At 38.6% G+C, this 22,588-nt stretch overlaps 2 protein-coding genes across 2 annotated transcripts in view; both read right to left on the reverse strand.

Moving 5' to 3' along the window:
• OCA2 (OCA2 melanosomal transmembrane protein) overlaps positions 1–22,588 on the reverse strand; it is a 625,581-nt gene that overhangs the window by 320,570 nt on the left and 282,423 nt on the right. The window lies entirely within an intron of this gene.
• On the reverse strand, positions 15,694–17,097 carry LOC118839782 (centrin-2-like). The gene has a single exon (XM_036747302.1). The coding sequence runs from the start codon at positions 17,038–17,040 to the stop codon at positions 16,576–16,578; it is 465 nt and encodes a 154-aa protein (XP_036603197.1). The 5' UTR covers positions 17,041–17,097; the 3' UTR covers positions 15,694–16,575.

The following is a 22,588-nucleotide window of genomic DNA, read 5'->3' on the forward strand; positions in this document are numbered from 1 at the left end:
GATGTAGCACCATTTAAACAAAACTTCAAATTCCAAATTTGCATTAAAGAACAAAAGTGATACTTCATAAAAATATGACTTAGCTTATGAAAGGATTCAAAATTGGATTGCTTCAAGTAGCAGGCTACCCTAGTGCATTTCAGGTAAGACTTAAATGACAAAATCTTGATTTCAAAACAGAGTTTCAGAAACACATCCATCAAGGAAAACAGGGTCACACCTGGAGAGAAAACAACTACTCTGTTTTCCAGCCACTGGAAATAGAACAAGAGAAAATTGAAGCATGAAGGATTCACATTTGTAAGACAAGAAGCATTTTACGACAGGAAAAGTTGTTGAACACTTGAATGATTTACCTAGTAAAGTTGCAGAATCGCCTCTGGGCATTTTTTAATATATTTATGGGACAACTGAAAATGAAGTATTGACCTCTCATAAGGCCTCTCAGACTATGATTCCAATACAGACTGTGATTACAGCTGTTAGGCACCAGGCTTTATCAATATCCCCATGTATAAGATGAGAAAACAATGAGGTAACTGCTAAAAATGTGTCTCTCAACCAAGCTTGCATTATAAAAGTTTAGTGTCCTAATGAAAGGAGTTAATGGAGAGAAAGCATGATGTGGTGGATAGTGTAGTACAGTTGGACACACGTGAACCTGGGTTCAAATCTCTTCTCTGACATTTACTAGTTCTTTGACTATGGGTAAATCATTTAACTTTTTATGCCTCAGTCTTCTCATCTGTAAAATGAAAATAACTGTAATATCTACTTTAAAGTGAGAGATAATGCATTTGTAATGGGACTTTGGCACATGGCTTGATAACCTAAGATGGCAGCACCAACATTGGCAACACCAGGAAGCCTCTTCTAGGAGAAAATAACCTGTTGGATGTGTTTGGGTTGGAGCAACTTCTTTGCAATGGCTGACAAAAACTGACTACATCTTTAAAATCACTATGCTAGGACAGTTTCTATCTTTCAGAAAAATCTACAGGTAAAGGATTCATTCATTTACTGAGTGGTATTATTCAGTAACTGAAGAAAGGCTTGTAGACACCATCCCCTCCCCTTAAGCCCTACTGTCCAGAGAAATGGGCTTGGGACTTTGGTCTTCTTTGATTCGTCCTTTTCAGTTCTAGGTTCAAGGAGTGGAGTCTTGGACCTGGGGGCCAGACTCATAGTGATCTCAGAGCCCAGAAATCCAGGCTGGATATTGCCACCAGCCTAGCAGAGGAACACAAAGAAGCGAAGGTCCTGGGATATAAGCCCAGGAAATGGGTTGAAATTGGAACTTGGTGGGATCTCCGCTAAATAGGAACTGAGCTAAATTGTAAACCTAATGCCCTTTCCCTACTTAGAAACTGAGGTGGTATGGGGGGATTTGACCCTCAAGTACTGAGGGAAAATGTTTGTATGATCTGGCTATACTTATGAAATACATATTTGCAAAAACTAACCTGACTATAAAGTAGTAAATGGAACTGAGGTGCTTAAACCACTAAAATTGGGAAGAAGATAACCAGGAGGGCCTGAACCAGTGGCAGAGAGGAAAGATTCTCCAACGTCCCTAAGCATACTGGGAACTCTGGAGGAGCAGCAAAATCTAACAGACCTGATCCTCAGGCTGTGGGGGGGAGGGCGAAGTAGGTACTATTACACATGTAAAGGGCTTTGTATGCTTTAAAGGGTTATATAAATGGCAATTGTTAACGATAGCACTTGACTATTTCCTTGTCAGATCACATCTGGAATGTCATTATTTCTAGTTCCAGTGTCACTTTTTAAGAACAACAATAAAGCAGAAAGTGACCAGGGATAGGAATCTGCCAACTGTATCATATAGAAGAATGGTTGAAGAAGACAAGGATATTTAACTCGGATAAGGAAGGACTAATGAAGAACAGGACAGCTGTTCTCCCATATCTGAAAAGTTGCTATGATATCATAGATGACAAAATCACAGAGTTAGAGATGAAAGGGGCATTAGAGGTCATGGTGTCCAACTCCTTCAATTTATAAAGAAACTAAGACTAAGAGATGTTAAGTGACTTGCCTAAGGTCACAAAGCTAGTAAATACCTGAGGCTGAATTTAAACTCAGGTCTTTCAGGCCCCCAAGTCCAGCAATCTATCTACTGTGTCATCAAGGTGACATGGGGGAAAGGAAGTAGAGCTATACTGAATAGTTTCATAGGACAGAACTAAGACAAATTAGTATGTGATTGGGGAATATGGATTTAGCCCTGTATAAAGAGCTTATTAATAATCAAAGCTGACTAATCTTCAAAAACCAGAGCTTTGCAATAGTTGTGGAAAGTGTTCAGGCACAGATTGGCTGTCATACAAAGCATTCTGTAGTGGGAAGGAAGATAAAGTAAATGAACTCCATGAAGATTCTTCTCAAGCCCTCTAACACATACCATTGTTGATTAGGAAATCACTATATGCTGTCCTGCTAGATCAGAAAAGAGGCAGTTCCTGGTTCTTGGGCTAACCAAGAGTGTAGGTCACATCTGTGCAATGAGGCTCTCGGACTTAGTTGGCCTCTGAGGCTCCTTCAGCTCTAGATCTATGATCGTAAGCTTCTATTCAACTTCTGTTCATAAAAAGAGCAAAAGCTTGGCTATTTAGAATCTAGGCTTCCAGAACTAGGTGGCATGGTGGATAGAGCACCAGGCCTGGACTCATGTTTGTGAGTTCAAATCTGGCCTCAGACACCTACCAGCTGTGTATCCTTGGACAAGTCACTTAACCCTGTTTGCCTCAATTCCTCAGTAGTAAAATGAGCTAGAGAAGGAAATGGCAAACCACTCCAGTAGCTTTGCCAAGAGAACCCCAAATGGGGTCAAGAAGAGTTTGACTTGACTGAAAAATGATCAACGACACAACTTTCAGAACACTTAGGTCAAGCATGGGGAACCTGTAGCCCTGAGGCCACATGCGGCCTTCTAGGTCCTTAGGTGTGGCCTTTTGACTGAGTCCAAGTTTTCCGAACAAACTGGATTCAGTCAAAGGGCCACACTTGAGGATCTAGAGAGCCACACATGGCCTGAAGGCTGCAGGTTCCCCACCCCTGATGAGACCTTTAGAATAGTTAGGGGTTCCAAAGCATCTGCCCCCAACTCACACACACCAAAAAAAGAAAAAAAAATCCTTGGGAGGAAAAAAAGAAGCCTTTGAGTATTCAGCTACAAACACCAAAAGTAGTGGAGAACTAAAACTCCTAGGTTTTCACCTGCCTGCAGTGTTTAGTCAAGTTATCTCTAAAAGGGGCGGGGGAGAGGGAGAGAGAGAATTAGAGAGAGAGAGAAAAATAGAGAGAGAGAAAGAGAGGAACAATTGGATTAACTGGAAGAGTCTATATGTATATGTATGCATGTTTATGTATTATATGTGTATGTATTTATGTTTATATGTGTGCATGTGTATATATGTAGGTGCACATGTACATGGACACACATATACAGACTCATGTATATGCAATAACATATGTGCGTGTATACATGTGTACATGTGTTTCTATTGATATATGTGTATATATGTTAACATATGCAGTCTTTTTACATACGTATGCTAAAAAATGATAGGAGACAAGAAAGAAGACAAAAGAGGAAGACAATAGTGGAAATCTATAGCACTACTAGCACTGGCAATTAAAGTAGGAATTAAAGGTGATGATGAGCGCAATGAGCCATAGACAACCCAAGAGCAGAAAAGGAGGTAACAATGATTATGAAGCAGAAGATGGAATAGCTGTACACAGTGTTGGGGTGGGGTGGGGTGGGGGAGGAGTATCTGAATCTTAATTATGTAGTACTTAAAGGAATAGGACATTTCTTATAGGAGGAGTAGAGGGCTAGTGAGTGCAAGGGGCGAGGAAAAGGGGCCGAATGGTATGTGTAAGCAGTTTGCTCTGTACTGGGATAGATTTGTATTTGCTGAAGCATCCACAGCATTTTACAGTAACTGGTATTCATCATGGCGAGCAGAATGTAAGCTTTGTGTGGCAAGTCAAAGGATTTCCTCTACATACAAAGGATGTTTTCCTCTACGATTTTTTGCCCAACCCCCCAGCCCCAATTCTTTGTCATGCTGTAAGCCAAGCAGCCTGCAGGCTGCAAGTTGTGCAGGCCTGTTCTAGTGCCATTCCAAAATCATAGCCTCAAAGGAGAGGCAGAATGTTATACTGGAAAAAGTATTGGCTCAACGGAGAGTCAAGATGGCAAAGTAGCAGGAAGTTGTATAATGGGTTCCCCCTCAAAACTCCTCCAAATAGACCCAGAAAATGCAACAGATGGAATCCTGATGGATAAATATGAGAAAAAGTTACAGTGAGTCATTTGTTAAACACCAGGTGAACATAATAGACAGAGAAGCCTGTGGACACTTGGGATGGTCTGGCCAAGGTCCAGGGGCAGGCAAAGCATGCTGGAACCAAGAAAGAAGTTGTGCACCAAGGCAAGAGCAGTTCCAAGACCCAAGCCAGGGCATCATAGGTTGGGGGAACAGGTGCCAACTAGTAGCTTTGTCATTCACTACCTAGTTTCTGGGTCACAGATTCTGGGTAGACTATACAAGGTTACTGCATTCAGGAGTGGCTCCGGGAATACACAGCAGTTACAGGCCATAGGCTGAGAAGAGCAAGATCAGAAGGAAATAGCAGCAATGTGATTTTAACCCCAAGCACAAAACAGGGTCTCAGTTTCAACTTCTAGCCCAGTCTGAAGCCTGCATAGAAATAAGAAAGACAAGAATCCCAGACCAAAGAGCAGCCTAGAGTTCTGTGCCTCAGAATCAGCAAAGTTTCCCAGTTGGCTGATAGTGACTGAGTCAAGAAGCAGTCTACTGCTCCTCAGACTCAAGCTCATAAATTTTAGAGGTCAGACCAGGGGTTAAGAATCAGATTGTGTCCTATATTAGAACACTTTGGAAGCACTGAAAATATTCAGGTTCCCCAGCCTAAGCTGTCTCTGAGATCTTGGGATATTACAATATTCAATAACCAAGAAAACAGCTATATAACCAATCCAGACCCTCTCTCCAGAAGTACATAGAGCATGACCCTTAGATTAAGTCTGAAGTTAGGAAGTAAGCTGAAAGAATGAGCAAACAAAAAGTCAAAAGCTATTATGGTGACAAGGACACCCAGAACATGGCCCCGGAAGAGGACAACAAAACATCTACAAGCCTCAAAGAAAAACACAGCAAAGTCAAGTAGAATTGTCAAAGTCAACTAGAAGAAATGAGGTGAATTTTTTAAAAGAATTTAATGGTTTTCTCAATGAAATGAGAGTGCTTATAGAGGGGAAAATGGAAAACAAATGAAAGATATAAAATGAAGAATTGAAAAGGGAATTAATAGCTTGGTACAAGAGGTACAAAAGTTTGCCCAAGCAATAGAGTCTCTAAAAAAATAGAATGGACCGAATAAAAATAATGAGCAAATCTTTAAAAGAAAGGCAAAGATAAAGCCAGAAATAGAGGGATAGGGAGAAAAGAAGAAGGAGGGAGGGAGGGAAGGAAGGAAGGAAGGAAGGAAGGAATTTGTGAGGAAGAGGAGGGAAAAAGAGAGAAAGGGAAAGGGAGGAGAAGAGAGAGAGGGAGGAGAAGGAGAGGGAAAGAGAATCTACAGCCCAGGCCCAATTAGTGAATTCTGAGAAACCAAACTAGCTAGCAGAAACCCAGAGAAAACATCTGTTCCAAAGATAGCTAATTATTTTCAGTTGGGAACAAATGATCTTATGCTATCTACTTTAAAAGAGATAAAAGAAGAAATAAAAGTTACCAAAGGAAACTATGCCCATTTATGAGAGGCTGTAACAGACTTCTAAATAGCGGTTAAGAAATGAAGACATTGACAAGAGGCAGTAAAAAGGATAAATAGTACTGGGGGAAAAAAGGAAGCGTACCTTCCAAAGACATATTAATAGAGAAAACTCTAATTCCAGCTAAAATACACAAACACATTATTATAACTTCACAGAAATATCCTGATCTAGGAATTAGTTAAAGAGATTTATTCTAGTCTATGAATGATAGGGAATAGGAAGATCCAGCAACATGGAAACCATAATTAGCAAAATAATATAAAAAATATTCTTGGAATGTAAGAAAGCCTCAGAATGGTTCTAAAAGTGCATAGAGCACACCTACAATTCAGAAGCAATCTACAAAAAGAGATCTCCCATATTTTCACTTGTCAGGATTTTTAAATTTGGAGGCAAAGAGAAGATTTCACAAGTTACTAAGAAAAGAGGAAAGAGAAGATCTAACAAGTTGAGAACGAGAATGACTTCAAAACTGGCCCCTAAAACTTTGGAAAAGAGAAAGGGCTTGAGGGAAAACAAAACCACAATAAAGAGAAATGGAACTTGAGGCACTAGGATAGTATCCAACCAAGCTGACATTTATCTTTGAAGGCAAAAGGAATATATTTCAAAAGCTAGAAGATCTGAAACAATTTGTCAACAAAGCCCCACAGTTGCAAAGATCATAACAAAAAGCAACACAGGCCTTCTGGCAAAATGGCTGAGTGAGAGGTCATGTATAAGCTTGGGTTTCCTCCATCGTTTCAAAATAACAAGAAATGTCCCCCAAACATAATAAATGAATAGCAACAAGCAATAGAGGAGAGAGGAAAGAACTTATCACAAGAATAGCCTCGCAGAAAAAAAAAAAGGCAGAAATGTGTCTTGAAGCTGGCCAACCCACCAACAGCCTACTGCAATAATTCAAGCATGAGGTGATAAGGACTTCTACCAGGGTGGTAGCAGCACCAGAGAAGAAAATCAGGTATATTCAAGAACTATTGTAAGAATGAAATCAACGGTTCTTGGCAATACATTAGATATGGGAAGTGAGAGATAGTGAGAAATTGAAAATGAGACTTGGGTTGTAAGCCTGGAAGACTGGGAGGATGGTGGTATCCTTGACACTAATAGGGAAGTTTAGAGGGTGGAGTATTTAGAGGGAAAGATAGTGAGTTCCATCTTGGACATGTTGAGTTTAAAATGGTCTACTGGCCAAAGGAAGTTGGAGGTGCAAGACTGTAAGTCACCAGAGAGGTCAGGGTTAGAAAAGTGGTTTGGAGTATCATTAGCATAGAGATGATAATTAAGTCTATGGGGGCTGCTGAGGTCACCAAGTTAAGTAGTACAGAGGGAGAAGACAACCCAGGACAGAACCCATTTAGAATGATGTCCTGAAATTGTTGAGAGAAGAAAGTGTCAAAGTGAAGAGTGTTATCAATAGTGTCAAAGGCTGTAAATAAGTCCAGAAAAATAAGGATCAAAACAAGGCCACTGCATTTGGCAATTAAGAGATCATTTGTAAGGAAAAGTGTACATAATTTTAATAAAAGATTAAATTTAAATTGGTGTTTAAATCTAGTCAAAGGTGTTGATTTTTTTTTAACTTTCAGTTTGTTTTGAGTCTTTGAGAAGAGAAAAGAAAGAGCATTTGTGGGCAAACTTCAAAAAAGTAAAGGAAGAAAGAGACAATATTTCTTAGAGTAGAAGATGGAGGACATTCAGACAAAGAACTGAGAAGATAGAAAGCAGGAGAGATTCAGAAACACTCTAAAATTAGGGATGAGCAAAAGGGAAACAAAGTGTTCATAACTTCCCTGGAAGTCATTGAGCAAAGAAATACAATTTGAGGAGTGAACCAAAATTCCTCTAGAAGTTTAATGAAATGAAGGATTGATTGGAGAATAACTTGAATAAGTGTGACCTTGAGCAAATTACTTAACTTCTGTTCACCTCAGTTCCCTAATCCGTAAAAATGAGGGAAATGGATTAGATGACCTCAAATGTCCCTTTCAGCACTAAATCTATAATCTTATCATCCTACAAATTGTGCCTCCTTTTAGGGAAGACTTTGTATTCTCAATGAGTGGAGTGCCAGGACATACAGATGCTAGACAGTAAGAGCTTGAACTAAGACTCCATCCTGCAAATACATATCCAAGGCCACTTCCATCATGTTCTAAAGGACTATTCTGCCCTCTTTGCTATATCTCTAGAATGAGGCAGTGTCCTGTCCTTTGTTGGGGGAAAAATGAGGAGATTGTAGAAGACAGTTTAAATGAAGTGTTTCCATTTTTCAAAACTATGCTCCAATATGGCTTGAAGCACATGTGCTCTGCTATTTCTTTGTTTCTATAATCACAAATTGTTCAACTGTTCAGTGCCCAGGAAGGGTTTATCCAAACATAAAATCAAGAATAACCTAAGTAACCATTGGGTGACTTTTATGTGCCTAGCCTCACCTCGATGTTCTCTACCTTGCTTCAGTTACCACAATATGTTCCAATTTTTGTACTCAATCTACCTAACGGACGGTTTGTCCCTCTCAGACAATTTTTTTTCTTATTGTTTGATTGGTGTATGAAAGATTTTTTGAACATGGAAGCTATTGCAACTAGGTGGCATAGTAAAGAAGTACTTGGAGTAAAAAAAAGACCTGAATTCAAATCCTACAGACACTTATAAACTGTGTACTTGTCAAAGTCACTTATTTTTTTTCACCTTTAATTTCTTCATTTGTAAAAGGAGAAAAATAAAATTACCTATCTCATTGGGTTGTGGTAAAGATCAAATTAGATAATGTAAAATTCCTTGCAAAAGTTAAAGCACTACATAAATGCTACTTTCATCATCATCACAATCATCATCTTGGATTCAGTCTCCAAAAAGGACTGTCCCCTAAGTGGCCAATTTTCTAATGTTGCTTTGGGTAATCTGGCCTGTCAGCCAAAAAGTGGCCAACAATTCCTAGCTATAAACTTTATAAAGGTCAAAGACTTATCAGAAAACAGGAAAAAAGAATAAAATATAATAATATATTTAGTGTAGCTGGAGAAGGGAATTAAATATAAAACTACTTAAAAACTATCTTAGGAGACAAGATGAATCTGTTAGAATATGCAAGATTAATAATTTTTCAGTAGTCAAAATAATAAAATAAATATTGAAAGGAAAGCAATGGAATGAGAAATGCATGTTACTCATAAATGATCAAAGTATTTATATTAAAAATAATTTAACATTGATACAAATGAATAAGGTCAATTTCAGGTTCAATTCAATAAAGCAGTTAAAAGAAATAAATAGCCAGTTTATACACAAGGAGATACAAATAATACATCATAACAGAGATAAATTCAGAATTTCTCTAGCAGCTCAAAAACATACATTTTTAAAACTTTCAAAAATGATCAAATACTTGATTAACTACTAAAAATAAATAAAAATAATAAAACTCAATGTTGGTGAGGGGATTGTATACTTATAAGACACAAGTGCATTTAGACATTTTTGGTGGCACTATAAATTGTGTCAGTCTTTCTGGGGCAAGATAGCAATATATAACAATAACTATAAAACAACTTTTATGCAATCACCTCACTTCTGGAAACCTATTCCCAAGGAAATAAAACACAAGAGAAATTGTGTATACTATATATGTGTGTATATATATTACATGTATACATATGCATATATATTACATGCATACACACATAAACATACATATTTATTTATAATTCATGGAAAGATCTTAAGAACAGCTTTATTTATATCAATGAAAACTTGAAAACAACCCCAATATAGCAAATGCTATGCAAAATATAGCATATTAACCTAATAAAATACTCTAAAGATAGTATAATATAGCTGTTAGAGACATGGTAGATAGAGGGTTGGAACTGGAGACAAGAAGACCTCGGGTCAAGTGTATTTGCATCTTGCTGTGTGACCGCGGGCAAGACACTTAACCTCTCACAGCCTCGAATTTCTCTTTTATGAAGTGTAAACAATACAGCCAGCAGTATCTTCCTCACAGAGTTGTTGGGAAGTTCAAATAATATGTCTATAAAGTTTTTTGCAAACTTCAAAAAAAATGTCACAAACATCAATTAGTATTTTTTCAAATGTTATGGTATATGGACTATACAACACATGGAAATCTTTGTTTGAAACAATGTTAATGTTTTACAATTAACTTTTAAATTAACTCTAATTTTTAAAAGCAGAGCATAACTAGTGTATAGATATCTGATAGAACCTTGAATTTAGAATCTGATGATGCAGGTTCAAATCTCATCTCAAATGCTAGATATCTTTACAATTAACTTTTAAATTAACTCTGATTTTAAAAAGCAGAGCATAACTAGTATGTAGATATCTGATAGAACCTTGGATTTGGAATCTGGTGACACAGGTTCAAATCCCATCTCAAACACTAGATAACTTTGTGATCATGGGCAAGACATTTAACCTACAAAGGCTTAATTTTCTCATCTGTAAATTAATTTTTGTAAGTATTGCACTGTCTATCTCCAAGTTGTTAGAAGATCAGGGTTTTTACAAATTTAAAAGGGATGTATAAAAGGTATTTTTATTGTTGTCACTACTGCTATTTTTGTTATTTTCATTATTATTATCATTATTACATATACTGATTACAACTAAAACCACCTCTATCAGTAAACACTACTGAAAGATAAGGGTGACCAAAGAAAACTCTTTAGTATATAAATGTACTAGGAAAATCTGACAGAAAAGAAGGATGGAAGATTACCTGCATTATTAAATTCATAAAATAGTAAGAAGCAACAGAACAAGCCAGTTTAAGGAAAACTTGAAAGAGACCGAAGTCATCCCAGTCACATTTAAGAATAAAAATAGGACCATAAATACACCAAAAGAAAAAAGGAAAAAGATCTGCAGAGATTTGTGTTTGAAAAAACTTATTTCCAACATCAAGGACAGTGGTACAATCACATATGGAACTTAACATCACAATCTCGTATATGCTTATGGAGGAAGTTTCAATGGCATCAAAAACAAAACAAAACAAAGGTAACGAAAGCATCTGAACTCAAGTAGAGATACATAGAAGTCTGTGTTGGGGCATGAAATGGAGAGAAATATGCTTGACAAAGTTGTTACCCAGTCATAGAAGAAATCTGTGCAGAGTCCAATGCAAAGGAGGGTTCCCTATCCATAGATGTTGATAGATGATATTGGACTGACCACTACACTAACTTGAAAAAGTTGCCCAAAAAAGGAACAATGAAGTGGAGAAAAAATTCTTCTTGTCCAAACTATGATATGCAGTTAAAAGGACAATTAAGGAAAAATAAGTTGGCCCCAGAGTTGAATAGGAGAAAGATAAGAGACTGGATTCCCTTTGGGAAACTGAGAAATTCTTTTAAGGACCCTAAGTTCCACAATGAATTAAACATCCATCTTTTTAACACCAACATTCTTCCAATGATATTAAATTACTACCTCCAAAAAAATTCAAGTAGAGGATGAGCCAACAGGCAATGAATGGAAAGGTTTATGGTGATCATATGCAAGCTGGACCACATTACAAATAAAGAATTACAGAGAACAAAAAAAAGTGCAAAAGACATTATTGAATAAATATATACTTGAAAAAGATGACCCAATCACATAACAAAAGGGAAAATTTATGAAAAGCACGTATGTTCCAATGGTTCTCCTGGGAATGTCAGTGAAAAATGAAGAAAACATGCAGTATGTTGAGTTGAAAACCTTTGGTGAACTTCTGAGGAAATATGGATAACAGTGGCACAAAAAAGGTCAGGCACAGATTTGTTTTAATCTGAATTACTAGAAGAAATAGCCATATCAGCAAGACTGCAAATTCAAGGACTTGATGCAGTAATTCTGGAAAAACAAATATATGCACATTAACAAAGATCAGAAAGGAATTAGAAATTATGTCAACAGTTTAAGTTTTAATGTTTTGTTTGCTTTGTATAAAGTTCCTTGCAGCTCACATGAACATAATAATTTCTTTTGGTCTAGAACTGAGATCATAGAGTGAAGTCCCTCTACCGATGAAAATTGTCACTTATTCTGCAAATTATAGTCTTCAATAATTGTCCTAGGAACTGAGAAGTTTACTATAGTACGAAACTGTAATCACCAAAATTGTTTGATACCACTTCTCACAATTAGAAAAGATTATCAATAGGAAAATTAATTATACAAGAACCAACAGCAAATAAACATAGAACAGGAGTGTTCTATAAACCTCTCAAACTCCACCTATGGAGGTAAAGATTTACAATTCAACAAACCCATGGGGAAAACAGAAAAATAGGAAAGTAGAATTAGGTTAAACAAATATAGACCAACATTTCATACTACAAACCATAAGAAGCTTCAAAGGGAGGTGTGACTTAGATAAAAAGGTCAGATTATAAAGAAATTAGAGAAAATGGAAGCAGAAACCTTCTACAACTAAAAATAGAGAAAGATTCCTTGACTAAAAAAAAGATAGGAGAAAATATGAATAATTTTGACTACATAAAACAGAATCACTTTTGAACAAGCAGAATCAATTCAGTCAAAATCACAGGGAAATAATCTTTGCAACAAGTTTCCTGAGAAGGTTTTATATCCAAGATATATGAAGAATCAATTCAACATAAAAGGAAAAGAACCATTCCCCCAAGGGACATGATCAAATTACATAGACAGTTATCAAAAGAAGAAAACCAAGCTATCAATAATCATATGAAAAATGCCCCCAAATCATTGATGATAAGAGACATGAAAATGAAAATAATCTGAGGTCCCAGCTCATACTTGTAAGATTGGTAAATATTATTTTTTAACAAAAGGGAAATGATCATTGTTGGAGAGGTTTCTTAGGGCAGACATACTAATGCACTAATATGATCATTCTGGAAATCAAATTGGAATTATAGCCACAAACTCAGTAAAACAGAGATGAACTTTGACCCAGCAATACTAGTACTGGGTATTGGCATATTCTTCTAAAAGAGCAAAGAAATAGAGAAAAGATTCATGTACATAAATCTTCAAAGAAATAATTTTTTTGAAACAGAGCACTGGAAACTAAGGAATATCCATCAATTTGGGAACAACTGAACAACACATACAAATGTAAACAGATGCGATGTAATACTAATGTGCTGAATGAAATAATGAAAGGCACAAGTTAAGAGAAGCACAGAAAGAATTGCATAAACTGATGCAGAGTGAGGCCAGGAGAATAAGGAAAAAATTTATACGATCATTACAACATAGCAAAGATAAACAACTTTGAAAGACTTAAGAAGTTTGCTCAATGAAATGGCCAACCACAACTTCAGAGAACTGAGGATAAAGCATGATTCCCAACTCTTAATAGAAAGATGATGGACTCTATAAGCAAAATGAGACGTACATCTTCAAGATGTACCTGAAGATGCAGCCAATATGCAGATCTACTTTGAGTGCAACTTGTTGCAAAGGAGGTTTGTTGTTGTTGTTGTTGTTGTTGTGTGTGTGTGTGTGTTTTAATTGTATAGTGGAGAGAATTGAGAGACAGATGGAGACAGAGAGAGAGATGGATAATGGCAACAAAACAAAAAATACAATTTTTTGTCCTTTCCTATGAAATAATCTGCCCAGATGAATTAAAGCCATGGGAGTAAATGAGAATATCAATAAAGGAAGTGTAGAGAAAGAGGAAAAGAGGGCCAGGAACTGATTGTTGTTGAACAAAACCCACATTGAAGTCTTGAGAAGAACCAACAAAGTCAGAGAAAATGGGATTAAGATAGTGGGAGGAGAATCTAAAGAGCTGGATGTCTCTGAAGCAAAAGCAGAAGGGAATGTCCAGGAGGGTGAGGTGACCAGGAGCTTCAAAAGTAGCAGAAAAGTCAACAAGGATGAGGGATTTAAAAAGCCACTGAATTTAACAATTTGGAGGTTGTTAGTGTCTTCGATATATAACAATGCGAAGAATCAGCAATACTCACTAGATTGTTGGGAACAAGGGGAAGAGAAGAGTAAGTATAATGGTCATGAGAGGACTTTTTTTAGGATTGGGGAGAAATCAATGTGTTTGTAGGCAGATGAAAATGAGTCAGTAGTGAAGGAGAGTTGAAAATGCATGAGAGGGCTGGATAACTGAGTAGTCTTAGTGGGATGGGAGTGAGGAATGAAGTAGAATCAAGGGTGGAAAGTAGATTAACCTTAGAGACAATAGAGAAATGTTGGACTGTCTCATACTATGACAAGAAGATAGAAGGAGAGAGGGACTGATTAAGTGGGGAATGGTTATAAGATTGGAGTTGGGTAGAAGAGATAAGTTCATGATATAAACCCACTATAACTTGAGGTGTCATCTTCTTTCCATTCATACAGTTCACAAAACTAGTCTCTCTGCTTCAAATCTCTTCCTTCTTCAATTTGTCTTCCACTCAGATGCCAAGGTAATTTTTATAAAGCTTAGATTTAACCATGTTACCCAGGCCCTTTCTCAATGAGTTTCCCCTTGCCTCCAGGATCAAATATGAAATTCTCTATTTGGCTTTTGAAAGCTCTTCACAACTTGGCCTTTTTCTATATTTCCAATTATACTTTATTTTTTAATTATCCAATTATCAATCTTTATTTCCTTCTATGAACTCTATGATACAGCTATACCAGCCTACTTAAAGTTTATGAGTATATGATTTTCATCTCCCATCTCAGTCTCTTTCTACTGCCTGTCCCCTCTTTCTAGAATGATCTTCCCCTTCTCTCTCTTCTATTTCTCCTCCCAACTAGTAGGGAAAAAAAAGAAAAAATACTTTAACAAATAAGCACAGTCAAGCAAAACAAATTCTCATACTAGCCACATCCAAAAATGTGCACCTCATTCTGCATATTAGCCTATTACCTTTCTGTCAGCAGATGGGAGAACTCTCAAACATCAGTCCTCTAGACTCATGGTTGATCTTTGCATTGCAGTTGGTATTTTTTCCAAAATTGTTCATTTTTACAATTTTGATATTAGAATATACATTGTACTCCTCGTTGTGTTCACTTCCCTCTAAATCTGTTCATAGAAATCTTCCCAGATTTCTTTGAAACCACATTTCTTTATTTCATATAGCATCCTAGTATTTCGTTATATTCATATACCATAATTTGTTCAGCCATTCTCATATTGATGGGCACCACCTTCCTCTTAGTTTTCAGCTCTTTGCTGGTACAAAAAGAACTCCTATGAATATTTTTATGCATATCTAGCTCCTTTTCTTCTTTCTTTGACCCCTTTGGTATATGGGTCTAATCCTGGTATCAGTTAGTCAAAGGATATTCAGTTTAGTAGTTTCAGGGGCATAGTTACAAGTTCATAGCATAGTTACCAATTCACAGCTATAATAAGAGTATATTAATGTGCTTTCCCACAGCCTCTCCAACATTTTTTATTTCCCCTTTTTATCAATATTTTCAATCTGATGGGTATGCTGTGAAACTTCAAACTTGTTTTAATTTACATTTCTCAGTGTTAGTGATTTAGAACATTTTTTTTTAAAACAAGAAAGACTTTATTCACAACAGAGAAAATAAATAGCATCAACACAGAACAGACCACTGGGAGTTACAAAGTAGTATGTCAAACTACCCATGTGGGACACTCGGTGGTCAGTATCCATACATCAGAGGAGAAGGTCATGGACTAATAAGAACCAAAGGTTCTTAGAGCTAACCAGTAAAGAGGAACTTGTGACAAAATCAGTAGAAAATGGCCACGGTTACATTAGATTTCTAATGAAGACAACAATAGCCAGTTCCCTTCCTTCCAAGCAGGGAAAAGGGAAAACGGCTTTGCTAAATACTTGAAACACGACCCGCCCCACTCACCCCAATTTTCAAAGCAACTAAGCCCTTAAAGCTTATGAACTAAGGAAATGCTTATTTGTGTGGTTTTTTAACATTAGTATTAAGCCAACCTATGCTATTTACGATTTTCTTAGGCTAACATTACATTTAGCTTCTTTTCATTTGGTGGCCTGGCCTGGGAAAAGGAAAGAGCATTTGCCAGGATGACACACAAAGTGGATGAGCTAGATGCAGCTACCCCAGCACTGACTGGAGAGGATGATGCCATGGAACATTCCAAGCCCTCCACAAGACAATAAGTATGTCGATGTGTTTCAGACACAACAAAGAAGTTGGTAAGCTAGTTTCTTCTTAAAAGAGCTAAGTCAATGAAAATCAAAGGGGTGAATGGAAGAGGGAGGGAAAAAATGGCCTGGAATGGTGGCCTACAAGCCAATCACATGATCCTGCTGTATCATACACCTGAGCATGGCAGGGGGAAGAGATGATGGAAGCAAGGTGATAAGGGAACCAGCACCTTAAAGGAGATATTCTTTGTTCCCACTTTGGTGGCCATAACACTTGAATTTTGCTCTGAGGTTTGGTGTAATATTCATGAATGAAAGAAGAGATGCCAGGCAAAAGGGTGGGGGAGGAGGGGAGTTTTAGGCCCCCATCCTTAAGCCTAGCGGGATCTGAATTGGAGACTCCATTGACAAGATGTATTATCTAGAACTACTTTTTTAGAATTCTTTAGAAAACATACAGTTCAATCAGGTATTTGCCAATATAATTATCTAGATAAATTAGTGGAAGGGGAAAATCAGCCTCCATGTACTATAGTGATGCCTCAAAAAATGAAAACAAGAAACCTTCATAACCAGTAAATCTATTTGTATGTGCCTGCAAAAGGGGAAGAGACATTGACCTCAATAGAGGCTGGTCTTTTTCATGATCCGCAGGAACTCCTGTTCGTTGACTTCTCCGTCACCATCTCGATCAGCTTCATCAATCATTTCCTGCAGTTCCTCATCAGTGAGGTTTTCCCCTAGTTCTCTGGCCACACGTTTTAAGTTCTTGAAGGAGATTTTTCCGGTTTCATCATCATCGAAGAGTCTGAAAGCCTTCAGAATTTCTTCTTTGGTATCCTTTTCAGCCATTTTTTGAGTCATCACAGCCAAGAAGTCATTGAAACTGATTTTCCCCGTCCCCTCCTTGTCAATGTGAGATACCATTTTTTTGATCTCTTCTTTCTTGGGTTCGAAGCCCAGAGCTCTCATGGCCACCTTGAGCTCCTTAACATCTATTGTCCCGGTTCCATCTGTATCAAAGAGATCAAATGCCTCTCTAATTTCTTGTTTCTGGTCCTCTGTGAGTTCGGGTTTGGGTCCCATCTTCTTTCTTGGGGGGGGCGGAGCCCAGGTTTGGCTTCTTGGTGGTACTGGCCTGGCCTGGGGTGGGGGAAAGTAGGCGGACCAGATCCCGTCAGGGGGGAGGGAGGGAGCAGCGGGTCGGGAGGAGGCGGGCCGGGCGATGGGCCGGGCTGGGGGGCCGGGTGGCCACTGGGCGGCCAGCAGGCCGGGCTGGGAAGGGCCCGGCCACAGACCGGGGGTTGACCAAGCAACGGGGTCCCCGCGCTCGGGGGGCCAAGCCACAGTGGGGACGCCGAGGCTCCGGGCCGGGCGCAGGGGGAGCAGGCCCCAACCCGGGCTGAGGCGGCGGCGGCGGCAGTGGTGGAGGTGGTGGCGGTGGTGGCGGTGGGGGCACCGGGGCCAGGAAAAGGGAAGGGAGGCCAGAAGAGAGTTCCCCACCAGGGCCAAGGAAAAGACAAGACCACGGCCCGGCCGGGCCACGGAGTGGGATCCAGAGGGAATTGGGGGGCAGGAGGGGGAGTAGCCGCACTCACCATGCCTCCGCTCCCAACGGCTAACACGCAGACCGATTTAGAACATTTTTAATATGGCTATAGATAGCTTGGATTTCTTCCCTTGAAAACCTACCTATTCATATTCTTTGACCATTTTTTTATTTTGGTGAATGGCTCTTACTCATATATTTAAATTTTAAAATTAATGCAAAGATTTTTTTCGAGGTAGCTGTTTCCATTTTAATATTGGATTTTTTTGGATTTGGATTTTTTGCACAAAAACTTTTGAAATTTTATATAATAAAAATTGCCCATTTTATTTTCTGTGATTCTCTCTATCTCTTATTTGCCCATGAACTCCTTCCATGTCCATAGATCTGAAAGGTAATTTCTTCTTTGTTCCTCTTATTTGTTGATGGTATGATTCTTTACATCTAGATCATGCATCCATTTGGAATTTTTCTTGACATGTGGTGTGAGGTGCTAGACTGTTGTCCAGGTTTTCCAAAAATTTTTATCATATGGTAAGGCCTCAGCCCAGTAGCTGAGGCGTTTGGGTTTACCAAACACAAGACTACTATGTTTGCTTCTGTGTGTTGTGTACATGATATAGACCACTGAATATCTTCTCCTTATTTTAAACCAGTTGCTAATTGATTTGATGACTAGTGCTTTGTAGAATAGTTTGTGATCTGTTGCTGCTAGGTCTTTTTACTTCTGACTTATTATTATTATTTTTCATGAGATTACTCCAGATAAATTTTATTGTAATTTTTTCTAGTTCTATAAAGTAATCTTTGCTAGTTTGATGTGGTACTGAACACATAAATTAATTTAATTGGTATTGTCATTTTTATTATATGAAGTCCACTTATCAATGAAAAGTATAGGTTTATATCAGCAAAAAGGACTAATGTATTTATAAAACTGTTTGTTAAATCACTCCAGAAAGTGTTAAAGTAGCCTCTTTTTTTTAAAGTACTTTGCAAACTTTATTTTTTTTAATTTAATTTATTTATTTAACATATTTAGTTTTCAGCATTGGTTTTCACAAGAGTTTGAATTACAAATTTTCTCCCCATTTCTACCCTCCCCCCCCACTCCAAGATGGCATATATTCTGGTTGCCCTGTTCCCCAGTCAGCCCTCCCTTCTGTCCTCCCACTCCCTACTCATCCCCTTTTCCCTTCCTTTTCTGTACGGCAAGCTAAATTTCTACTCCCCATTGCCTGTGTATCTTATTTTCTAGTTGCATGCAAAAAAACTTTTTTTTGGTTTGTTTTTGAAGGTCTGTTTTTAAAAACTTTGAGTTCCAAATTCTCCCCCTCCTCCCTTCCCACCCACCCTCCCCAAGAAGTCAAGCAATTCAACATAGGCCACATGTGTATCATTATGTATAACCCTTCCACAATACTCATGTTGTGAAAGACTAACTATATTTTGATCCTTCCCAACCCCTCCCCCTTTATTGAATTTTCTCCTGTCCCCTTGACCCTGTCCCCTTTTGAAAGTGTTTGTTTTTGATTACCTCCACCCCCATCTGCCCTCCCCTCCATCACCCCCCCCTTTTGTATCTTCTTCCCTCTTCTTTCCTGTGGGGTAAGATACCCAATTGGGAATGTATGGTATTCCCTCCTCAGGCCAAATCTGATGAGAGCAACATTCACTCATTCCCCCCTCACCTGCCCTCTCCCCTCCTCCCACAGAACTGCTTCCTCTTGCCACCTTTATGCGAGCTAATCCACCCCATTCTATCTCTCCCTATCTCCCTCTCTCAATATGTTCCTCTCTCATCCCTTAATTTGATTTTATTTCTTTTAGATATCTTCCCTTCATCTTCAACTCACCCTATGCTTGCTCTCTCTCTCTCTCTGTCTCTCTCTCTCTCTCTCTCTCTCTCTCTCTCCCTCTCTCTCTCTCCCTCTACATATATATATATATATATATGTGTGTGTATATATATATACACACATAGATATATACATACATACACATTCACTTATATATATATATATATACATAAACATATATACATATATGCATATTCCCTTCAGCTACCCTAATACTGAGGTCTCATGAGTCATACACATCATCTTTCCATGTAGGAATGTAAACAAAACAGTTCAACTTTAGTAAGCCCCTTGCAATTTCCGTTTCTTGATTACCTTTTCATGCTTCTCTTGATTCTTGTGTTTGAAAGTCAAATTTTCTATTCAGCTCTGGTCTTTTCACTGAGAAAGATTGAAAGTCCTCTATTTTATTGAAAGTCCATATTTTACCTTGGAGCATGATATTCAGTTTTGCTGGGTAGGTGATTCTTGGTTTTAATCCTAGCTCCATTGACCTCCGGAATATCGTATTCCAAGCCCTTCGATCTCTTAATGTAGAAGCTGCCAGATCTTGGATTATACTGATTGTGTTTCCACAATACTCAAATTGTTTCTTTCTGGCTGCTTGCAATATTTTCTCCTTGATCTGGGAGCTCTGGAATTTGGTGACAATATTCCTAGGAGATTTCTTTGGGGATCTATTTGAGGAGGCGATTGATGTATTCTTTCAATTTCAATTTTGCCCTGTGGCTCTAGAATATCAGGGCAGTTCTCCTTGCTAATTTCTTGAAAGATGATATCTAGGCTCTTTTTTTGATCATAGCTTTCAGGTAGTCCAATAATTTTTAAATTATCTCTCCTGGATCCATTTTCCAGGTCAGTGGTTTTTCCAAAGAGATATTTCACATTGTCTTCCATTTTTTCATTCCTTTGGTTGTGTTTTATAATATCTTGATTTCTCATCAAGTCACTAGCTTCCACTTGCTCCAATCTAATTTTTAAGGTAGTATTTTCTTCAGTGGTCTTTTGGACCTCCTTTTCCATTTGGCTAATTCTGCCTTTCAAGGCATTCTTCTCCTCATTGGTTTTTTGGAGCTCTTTTGCCATTTGAGTTAGTCTGTTATTTAAGGTGTTGTTTTCTTCAGTGTATTTTTCAGTATTTTTTTGGGTCTCCTTTAGCAAGTCATTGACTTGTTTTTCATGGTTTTCTCTCATCCTTCTCATTTCTCTTCCCAATTTTTCCTCTACTTCTCTAACTTGCTTTTCCAAATCCTTTTGAGCTCTTCCATGGCCTGGGACCAGTTCATGTTTTTCTTGGAGGTTTCTGTTGTAGGCTCTTTGACTTTGTTAACTTCTTCTGTCTGTATGTTTCGGTCTTCTTTGTCACCAAAGAAAGAATGCAAAGTCTGAGACTGAATCTGGGTGTGTTTTCGCTGCCTGGCCATATTCCCAACCAACTAACTTGACCCTTGATTTTTTCAGTGGGTTATGACTGCTTGTAGACTAAAGAGTTCTATGTTCCATGTTTGGGGGGGGGGGGGTGCCAGCTCTGCCACACTAGCACTGCTCCTTCCCCAAGAACCCCCAACCCGGACTGGGCTTAGATCTTCAGCAGGCTCTGCACTCCTGCTCTGATCCTCCACTTAATTCCTCCCACCAGGTGAGCCTGGGGCTGGAAGCAACAACAGCTGTAGCTGCCCCCGGGGCTGGAAGCCGAACCGCGAACTCCTTCCACTTCCGCAGCTTTTCCTACTAACCTTCTCCGCTGTCTTTGGTGTTTGTCGGTTGAGAAATCTGGTAACTGCCGCAGCTCACTGATTCAGAGCGATAGGGCCCGTTCCGCCCGGCTCCAGGTCTGGTTGGTCCGCGCAGCTCAGTCTGGGCTCTGCTCCACTCCGTTCCCAGCTCCCAGCTCCGTGTGGAATAGACCTCACCCAGAGACCATCCAGGCTGTCCTGGGCTGGAGCCCTGCTTCCCTCTGCTGTTTTGTGGGTTCTGCAGTTCTAGAATTGCTTCAGAGCCATTTTTTACAGGTTTTTGGAGGGACTCGGCAGGGAGGTCACTCTAGTCCCTGCTTTCCAGCTGCCATCTTGGCTCTGCCCCCCTAAAGTAGCCTCTTAAGTGCCCATTGAAGGGGTTGATAAAAAGGAAAAGTGACTAAGTTTGTGGGTAAATAAGACGATGGTCTGTGTACAATGTTTTCCTGATTGTGCTCACTCTACTTTGGAGGAGTTCATATGTCTTTCCAGGCTTTTCTGAAACCTTCTTGCTTGTCATTTCTTATAGCAGAACAGTATTCCATCACAATCATATACCACAACTTGTTAACTATTCATGGGCATCCCCTTTTTTCATCCAATCCCTATTTTCATGCCAATAGGTCCCTTTCCTTTGATCCCTTTGGGATACAGACCTAGCAGTGGTATTGCTGGTTCAAAATATTTGTCATATTTTTATTGATATCTTTAGAACTTACAAAGATTATTTTGTTCTTGAGGGGTATATGCCCAGGGGTCCAGAAATGAACACCAGTTTCTCTTTCTTTGTTCTCCTTCATCTCAGAGGTAGCATAGTGGAAAACTTAGTGTCAGTCCTTGTTCACAATATCTTGACAAAAGTAGTGTTAAATTCATCTTCAGTTTGCTCCACATCACCCCTCTTTGCCCTCCCCTGGTACAATGTTTTTCTTGTCCTCACTCAGAACATCACAGACTTTTTACACTTCTTCTCACACTTACATGTCTTTCTCTGGCTTTGAAGGCTCACATATATTCACTCCATCTGAGAAAGCAACATCAAAATACATGGTACCAAAAACAGGGGAGGAGGGAGGGAGGGATGGAGGACTGTAGGAGATAAAGGAATTTCCACCTTCACAGCTGCTATAGGGATTCAACTGAACCAGTATCTTAATTTCCTAATGCTTCTGTTCTGGGCTGTATTCTATTTTCTTTGATCATGCCACAAAATTTACTCCAGTTGAAGTGCATTGAAGAATCTCTCTTACACAATTGGTTGGGATAAAGCAAATTACCCTTTCGTGTAAAGAGGAAAGAGGTACATTTTCCAAGTGCTACTGCATATATTCCTTCAGGGGAGAAAAGAAACATCCCAGCAATACATGCATACATAATTGTTGTAAAGAATTTTTTATAGCCTAATCAATGAAGTACAGTTGCTGGGGGGGGGGGGTGCAAATGTTAATCTTAAGCCTAAAAACCTTCCAGTGATGAATCTTTCTAGCCTG

This window comes from Trichosurus vulpecula, chromosome 2 (genome assembly GCF_011100635.1).
Source record: "Trichosurus vulpecula isolate mTriVul1 chromosome 2, mTriVul1.pri, whole genome shotgun sequence".
Taxonomy (NCBI): Eukaryota; Metazoa; Chordata; class Mammalia; order Diprotodontia; family Phalangeridae; genus Trichosurus; species Trichosurus vulpecula.

Coding starts and splice junctions, on each gene's coding strand:
- LOC118839782 (XM_036747302.1), bottom strand. CDS start 17,040: ATGGGACCCAAACCCGAACTCACAGAGGACCAGAAACAAGAAATTAGA.